Source organism: Fukomys damarensis, unplaced genomic scaffold (assembly GCF_012274545.1).
Source record: "Fukomys damarensis isolate Sample0158 unplaced genomic scaffold, DMR_v1.0_HiC HiC_scaffold_5, whole genome shotgun sequence".
Taxonomy (NCBI): domain Eukaryota; kingdom Metazoa; phylum Chordata; class Mammalia; order Rodentia; family Bathyergidae; genus Fukomys; species Fukomys damarensis.
Genome location: NW_022900917.1, coordinates 53,592,234 through 53,601,122, shown reverse-complemented (window position 1 = coordinate 53,601,122; position 8,889 = coordinate 53,592,234). Strand labels below are relative to the sequence as shown.

The window sequence follows — 8,889 nt, the reverse complement described above, 5'->3', positions numbered from 1 at the left end:
AAAAAAAAAAAAAAAAAAAAAAAAAAAAAAAGCAAGCAATAATAGTAACTTATTTCTAACACTTTAATAGTCTATCTAGGCTACCAGCCTTCTGCCCTTAGGGCATGTAGCACTCATAGCCAGAACTATGTCAAACCAGCCAGTGAACTGATTTAGTAATCACACACCCTTAATTGCAGCATCATATACTTTATCTGGATCTAGCCATCTCTGAAAAATCCTACAGGAGTGACACAAGCTATAATAACTGCTGTGGGAACATTTTATTACAATCTATGTGCTACACCCATCTACTTGACTTCAGTGTTTTCTTTAATGGTTTTGTATACTTTCAGCTTGAGTACATTATACGTGCTTATTTTAACAAAATTTATATTTTGGGAAAAACAATGTGCCTTTCTTTTCAGATTTTTACTGTGGAGAAAAAACATCAAACAATGATCAATGGGAAAGTCAGACTAGGTCAGAAATACCAGCATATAACTTCACAAACTTTTTTTGTTGTTTCCATTTTTTTTTTAACCAGATCTAAAGTTTTTCTAAGGATTTTCTTCCATTATTTTTTCCTTCTCTAGCACATATTAACAACAGTGAATTAATTAAGTTACTATAAAACACCCAGATTAACCACTCTATAATTTTCCTTTATAGATTTTTACTGTTTCTAGATGAATATATGATGAGAAATTCAACACTGATAATCTTGGATATTCTTATCATGAAAAAATAAAATAAAGGAACTTGACCACCAGAAAAGTTTTATCAACAGTTAGAACTTCATTTGAATGCTTTCTAGAATATGGAAAAAATAATAAAATATATCTTCCATGCTACATATATAATAAAAATTTCTATAATTGTATGTATGCCTTTGATGTATTTCCCCTCTAGATTCTAAACTGTGTGCTTCACAAGTGGATATTGAATCTGTTATCAGTTGAAGTTTTTGATTGGTAATATAGTAAGGATTACTTCAGAAACAGAAAACCTGTAAAGCGATATTAACATCTGAGCAAACAAGTGCTTTGTATCTACTTTAATAATTGGTTATTATTACTTTTGAAATATTAAATTGTACAAATTTATGAGAAATTCTTGAGTGACCTATAGCATTTTAAAGAGGTTAAAATTAATAGAGAATAGGAATTGAGATATCAAGCACAATTTTGACATGTTATAAAATTTCAATCGAGTAAATTCAATATTTTATATAGCACAACTTTTTTTTTTTTTGGTCCTTGTGCTTGCAAGGCAAGCAGAGGCACCACTGAGTTAAATCTCTGGCCCTATAGCACAACTTTTTACATAATGATAAGGTTAATTATATCTTAAAGTTATCACTACAAGCAAAAGTGATGTTATTCAATAGCTACATATACCTCTGTGTACGTTTATGCATATATATATATATAAATTAATGAGCTAAAGAAGCTTGGTTATGAAAAGGCAAGGAACCTTATAGTTTAAAGTTGGTTTTGAAATATTCAGTGTGCTGTAAATAAGAGATATTAAAAGGTCATTCTTTATCCATGTAAAGATAAGAGTCTCTGTTCTCTGTGAAAGCTATACAGGTAAATAATAATATAATTATTGTAATTAATGTAATTATTAAAAGACTTCAGATCTTCCATATATGCCAAATTTTAGTTGCCTGATTTAACAATTCAGTAGCATAACTAAAGTAGTTAGGGCGCAAGTGCTCAGAGTTATGTCCGAGTCTGTTTAGTCCATACGCGGATGGCTTTGTAAAAGCAGATGCTGACCTGGATTGAACAGAATAGGATTGCTTATATGGTTTTTCTTAGTATTGGAGGGAAAGCAGTTCCTGGATCCCTTGCACAAGACACCAACATCCAAGGGTGCTGAAGTCCATTATATAAAGTAGTACACTATTTCCATATAACCTATGCAATCTTCTCATTCACTTTGCATCATTATTTATAAGACCTAGTACAATGTAGTTATTATAGTATTGTTTGGGGAATGTTGACAAGGAAAATATATACCTGTGCAGTATGGGTGTCATCGTTTTGAGTATTTTTAATCTGCAATTGGTTGGGTCTGTGGGAATGGAAGGCACACTATATAGGACTGGATTATGGAGTCAATGAGAGGTGTTTAACTTGGTTAGTGCTGTATTTTTTAATTGATATATGAGGAAGTAATTTTTCTTCTGGTTCTATATATTTAGGAAATTATACTTATGCAAGCAGGCTTGGAATTCTTTATCCAACTGATACTCCCAGAATCCAGGGGAAAGCATTTTATAGGAAATCTGAATTTAGATTATAAACTGAGTGAATCATAAAAGGAATGCAAAAATGATGATAATTACAGTCTTTGGAATGCAAGTGAATCTTATCACAGTGCACTAAGCTTAGCAAAAATATATGGATTGAAATTTGACTTAGTCTAACTACCATATACATATAAACAGTTCAATCATTTTATAGATCCAATGAAAGATGTTCATTGCCCTTGTCCACAGACCTACTGAGGGCATTTGGCCAAGTCTATTATAATGATTGTTAGATTATTTGTCTTTTATGATGATGCATCCATTTGCATATGTTCAGTAAGAATCAGGCCTTCTCTTTGCCAGGATATTATTGAAAAGCTTGATGAAGTGACCAGAGCATAGGCTTGTCATTTCATCACGTATAACAAGCCCACTCCTGAGCAACTGTGGTTGTAGTTCACAAGGGAACCATTGGTTGTCAAGCTGCCTTCCCGGGACATTGGAGTGATACCTGTTCTGTGGTTGACATGGTCCCTCCCAGCTCACAGGTAGAAAGAGAGGTTACTTCTTGGAAGGCCAGAAACCTTGGAAGGTGTGAGGGACATTAAAGAAATAAATAAATCTCTTAATTGCCTGGCATGGACATATTCCTTGCATTTATCTGCCTAAATTTGGAACAGTTGAGAGAAACCCAGTGAGGTGGTGATCCCAACAGTTTATCAATGGAAAACCCACAAATGATATATTTACAGACAAGTGTGAATAGCCATTAATAGAAATGCATGGATTTCATACCCAGCAGTTAGAAAGATAAAAAGAAAAAAATTTACCAAGACATGAGAGATAGCATTGATATAAAACGATCTTTCCACCATGTGGTTTGGAGTGTCAAGGAAGGGCTTCCCTGTCACAATGCCAGCATTGTTAATGAGGATAGTCACATCACCAACTTCTTCTTTAACCTGTCCAGAAGTGAGGCAAATATAAATCAGTGCAGGTGGTGCGTTTTCATATTTATTTTCCCAAGTACTGTTTTTTCTTTATTTTTTCAGGTACAAATATATATCACATAATGATGCTACCATCAATGATATAGCACTTATATAATGGTAATGCCAAGATTATATTGTCTAGTGGTATCGTAGCCATCTTATTTTTCATAACTATGCTTTGTGATGATATCATCTAGCAATGTGTTTCTCAGAATGGCTCCTGTTGTTTAGCAATGCTAATTCTAGTTTCTTTAAAACTAGTTATTTTTGACTGCGGGTTTAGCTCAGTGGTTCCACTGCCTGCCTTGCAAGTACAAGGTCCCGAATTTGATCCCCTGTAACAAAAAAAATAAAACAAAAAAACCTAGATATTTTATCTTGCAGAAAGTAATACAGCAAATTTAAAGTAACTTTGTGATCTATTATAATTTTTAAAAAAGCACATTTTAATTTTGCAATTTTGCTTAAAAACTTCTTGATTCTTATGTAGAGGTTATCTGCTGTTTATCTCAGCACATTTTCTTTATTGCCTAGTTCTACTATGTTCATGCCCTTTCTTGCTGAGTCAGTTAATGGCAGTGCAGAAAGAGCAGTATCATCTCCTTGTGCACCTCTGGGCATCTTTCTTTAAATGGCAGTTAGGGGTTCTTTGTTTTTCAGCACAGCAGACTTCTGGTGATTTTTTCTGTAGGTGTCATTTCCATGTGCTAGGGACACGAGCCATCCTTCTAAGGCTGGTCCCATTCTTGGAACACAGAAACCTCACATAGGGATGTATTTGATCCAGTGCTTGTAGACTTCTGTGGCTCTATTAAAAAATCTATCTCACGTATAGTAACCAACTGTGACTAATATTTCTCCCAGGCTCTACAGTTGTGCTGCTGCTTATCTCTTTAGAAAGTCTCATCCCTTCTCCCCTAAATAGTGCACCTTTCCAGCTTGCATAATCCACACATCACCACAAGCTCTCCTTGGAGACAAAGTGTGCTTCAGGAAAAACCAGAGGAACTATTTTTCTCTCTTATCATTTTGTTTCAAGCTATTTGCTAAAGTTGACCAAAGGGCAAAACATTAAGCATACTTAAACATTGATTTACTCTGTGTGTGTGTGTGTGTGTGTGTGTGTGTGTGTGTGTTTGTGTGTGTGTGTATTTTGGCAGGTATGACAATCTGTTTCTTTGTTTTCAAACAAAAAGCATTGCCTGGCTTGACTTGATTTTCTAATTCTTGGTCCATGCACATCTATGCATTGATGCTGCCAGATAACACAAACTGGAGAGATTAGGTAACTATTGATGCTGATGTAATTGAGTGAGATAAGTTGTAAAAGGAAGACTGAATATTTGCTGCTCTGATGTTGGGTGAAAGGATTAGTCTCTTCTGTTTTGGAGAGAGGTAAGACCCAGGAAAATGTATACAAGGGGCTTTTGTGTTTCATTACTGAGGAGTAAACCCAGACCCTGATGCTCGATAGGCAAGTATCCAAGCTACATCCCTTCATTTAATTTACTGGGAAACTGAGTCTTGCTAAATTGCACAAGCTGACCTCAAACTTGTAATCTTCCTACCTCAATTTCCCAGGCAGTTGGGAATATGAGCATGTGTTATTGTATCCTGTAAGGTGTTTTCCTTGAGTGAGGTTACTGGGGATTGAACCAAGGGCCTTCACATTGGGCTAAAACTCCAGCTCCCCTGTCCTTTTTATTTTTTATTTCTAGACAGGTTCTCACTAAGTCACTAAGTTGCCTGGGATGGGCTCCAGTTTGTGATTCTCCTACCTCAGCCTTCCAGCGTGCTGGGATTACAGGTGAATACCACAGTGCCCTGAAAGAACTTTAAAAGAAGGACATTTTGTTGGCTTGGTGATAGAATAGGTAAGCACAAACTTTCAGTCCTGGACTGATGAACAGGGTAAATGGGCTGAGAAGGACAAAAGGATATGGGATCTTTGGCATAAAATATTCCCAAATATTCAAGAAAAACCCAGCAATCACTGTTACCCAATTCAAAGAGCTTTGAGTCTAGGGCATACCAGAGCAAGGCAGAATTTTATCTAGGTCATGGGGTTTCATTTACATTGTGATCTGAAAGGCAATTTAAGGAGACCTTATTATCACAGTTCATGCATGAGGAAAAAGCCTCTGAGAAATCAAGATCTTGCCAAAAGATTTCTATGAGGAATTGTAATGATCCATACCCATTATAGTTTCACATATGAAAGCTACTTTCACCCAAATTTAACAATATTCCTTGAAAAAATTATTTGTAGCAAACAAATCTCATAAATACAAATGATTGATTAGACTTGGAGACTTGAAAATAAATTGTGAGGCTGCTTATTTTTTAACAGAAACAATTATCTACTTGTATATTGACTTTCTGCACTGGAGATGGGAATGCTATTTCAGTTTAATTTTGGAGAGTTAATTTCTATGTTCCATCAGGATGCTATTGTTATTTTTCCAGTATCCCACAGAATTCAAGGATTGGGGTAATACCTGTAGTTTGTTGAAATTTTTACAACTGAAGGTTACTGCAGTATTTGGTTTTCTTGGGAGTTGATGAGTAATTGAACTAAATAAGCATGGTTGACTTAGAAAAATTCTTATAGAATTATAGACAAGAAGAAAAGTTTCAGATGCAATCCAATGATGAAAAGTAATTTTTTTGATGGTACTGCGATTAAACCCAGGGCTTTTGCACTATGCTATATCCTCAGCTCTTTTTATTTTTAAATAAGATTCAGCTAATTCATTAAGTTGTCTAAGATGAGCTCACACTGTCATTCTCCTGTCTTTTCAGCCTTCCATAATACTGGGACTATAGTTGTTCATCACCAAGCCCAGCTCAAATGTGATTTTTTGAGTAAGGTTTTTAATCCCAGTTTTCTATTAGAGATAAAGAAAATTTGAACTAAGATGGAAAAATTTCAAGGGAGGCAGGGACAGAAGAAGTTCTAACCCTTTGGAGCTAAGAAAGTTTACGAGGGGGTCTTTGCAGTGCTTGCACATTGTTGATTCCTCTGTGGAACTGTAACGTGGGCTGCAATGCTAGGAGGATGAGGCTACACTTCAGCTCTGTCACTCATCTGTTCTGTGACCTGGCTCCGTTTCTTAAACTCTCACTGCCTGTGTTTTGCCATTAATAAAATGGAGAAAATGATAGTATCTACTACATTGTGAATGTGGTGTATGATGATAACACAGGAGAAAAGATTTTCTCAGAGGTTCAGTCTTGGGAAGTATGTAGTACTGGGACCAAAGACCCTGCTAGACAGATTACATCCTTAAACTCATCCCAAAGATACTCATCTGGGAACTTTTCCTATCACATTTATTTCTCTTTTACAAAAGAAAGACTAATTTTGTTTCTGTTCACTCTGTACTAAAATATACCCAGGGAGCTGTACATTTTCTCATTAGCTGACAATGAGTCATAAAAAACAAATCCTATGAGGTTCCAAAGCAAAGAAGAAAGTAATAGAAAGAGAAAGAGAAGAATGAAGAGGGTGGCTCAGAAGGTCAGTGGCACAAAGTAGCAATTCAGTAATTAATTTTTGAATGATTCATTAAGTAAATTCCATATATGGAGCTTAGCTTGCAAAAGGGAAGGAAAATCCTATGGAATTGTGTAACCAAATTTTCTAAACATTTTGGCTCCAGGTTGTGCTAGAAAAAAATTTTGGCTCTGCCAATCACTAATTTTATGATTTTGGCCATGTTCATATACACTTTGCTCCTCAATTTCCTTATTTTAAAATAGGGGTAATAATGGTGAACACCTATGAAGGCTGTGTTGCTGATTAAATTAGTGGGTTTGTACATAAATTGCTTATAGTAGTAATAATTTGTAGTATCATTAATGTAGCTTTTGTTTTTACTTGTTTGTGTGGTTTTTGGTACTGTCTTGATACAATTTTGTAGCCCTGACTAAAGGGTGGTCAGTTTCCCTTTTTGAATAAGTGATTAAGTTTATATTTCCAACCACGTTCCTTTACTGTGTTCTCACACTCTGGGTTACTATATACCTACCCCAACCACCCTGGTAGAGTCAGCTACCACCTATGTCCTAGAATCCCCTGAAATTACTCCAATTGGCCAATCCTGAGACAATTTGTCCTGCATAGCCTACTTTTTCCTGTGGAAAGTACAATAAAGGTATTTACCTACTATTCCCTCTGCTTTCTGTTCTGCACATATTTTCCTTGGTGACCCTGCACCATGTGCTGTGCCTTCTCTAGGGGATTGTGAATAAAATAAAGCTATAAAATGTGCTCATTTTTCTCTCTTTGGATTTGCATCTGGCATCTTACCCCATGGTTAAAAAAACTCCTCAGACACTTTTCTTCTGTTAGAGCACATAGTAGCCATGCAATGAATCTTTGACATTTAGTGTGGAGTTAGAACAAATGTCAATATTTTAATTCTAAAAGGAAATTTGGCCTGAAAGTATGCTAAATATTTCTATCTGATGTTCCCTACCCTATATTCTCAGAACATGATGACAATTGACTTCTCACATGATTGAACAGAGTTTAACTGATATTAGAATTATGAACCATAAAAAGCTAAATTAAAGTCATACATTATTTTGAAGGTCATCAGGTTCAAACCTTTCATTTTATTGATAAAGAAACAGGGATGGGGAGAGGGAAAGTAACTTGATAAACATTCCATAAGCAGTGAACCACAGAGCTAGGATTATGCCCAGTTTCTGCCAATTCCTGCTGACTAGTGGAGTCATCATGCAAAGAAGTCTGGCAACATTGATCTCTGAAGGTTGATCAAATTTCCACTTGCTCTATTACTTTTGAAGGTCACAGAGAAACATGGAGATCATGGGGAAATCTTATGTTAATGTTCCTACTCGTGTCTTTGTAAAAGTGCATAATAGATGGGATGTACTTGGACACTCAATTGAAGAACACTCATCAGTTTACCTGATCAGCCACTCTGTAGACTTCTTTCCTGCTGCTACAGTCACACTTATAGGCAAAGGCTTTCACACCTTTTTCTTTGGCCAGTCTACAAGTCTCCATATTGGCTTCTTGATTAATGTCCCAGAGAACTAAAATGGCCCCAAGCCTAGCAAAATCCAAGTCCACTTCCAGCTCCTGTTATAAGTACAATCTCACCAGCAATGTCCTTTTTACTCTTGGGAATTATGTTGAAGACTAAGGATTCTAAAGCATAGTATAGAAATTTTCCCCAAAACACGGTAGTGTCCACTATTGTATTCATATTGGTTGCCTGAAGAAAGCAATGTCCTGAGGAGAAAAGAGAGCTTATAAGCTCATTGCTTGACAACTTCAGTGCATGTAAATAACGTAGCACAAGGGAAGGTACCTTCGATATCTTAAATCTCTATTATTATAATACTGTGCAACTCTTTCCATATACCAGGCAAATTCTAAGTGCTCAGAGTGTATCAAGTCATTTAAAACCTGCAATAGCTGCCCTGCTTACAGTTGTGAGAAGATTTTCGTTAGGATTAAGTCGGCCCATGGTAATACAGTTAATAGTAATGGGGATGAACTTAAACCCACACCATGACTTCACTGCTTAGTTTGTGAAATACTAAGAAACATTGCAATCCACACCCCTAATAAAGGGCAAAACTTGAGTCTGGTAAAAAGGATTGTCTTTGCATGACTTCCTC

General features: G+C 35.9%; 1 protein-coding gene across 1 annotated transcript in view; it reads right to left on the bottom strand.

Annotated features, from left to right (window-relative positions):
• LOC104853243 (short-chain dehydrogenase/reductase family 16C member 6-like) overlaps positions 1 to 8,471 on the bottom strand; it is a 17,058-nt gene extending 8,587 nt beyond the window's left edge. The window contains 3 exon segments of the mRNA XM_019205564.1: positions 3,070 to 3,201; positions 8,171 to 8,324; positions 8,326 to 8,471. Coding sequence (XP_019061109.1) covers positions 3,070 to 3,201; positions 8,171 to 8,324; positions 8,326 to 8,471 — 432 coding nt within the window.
• Positions 8,472 to 8,889: the final 418 nt, after the last annotated feature.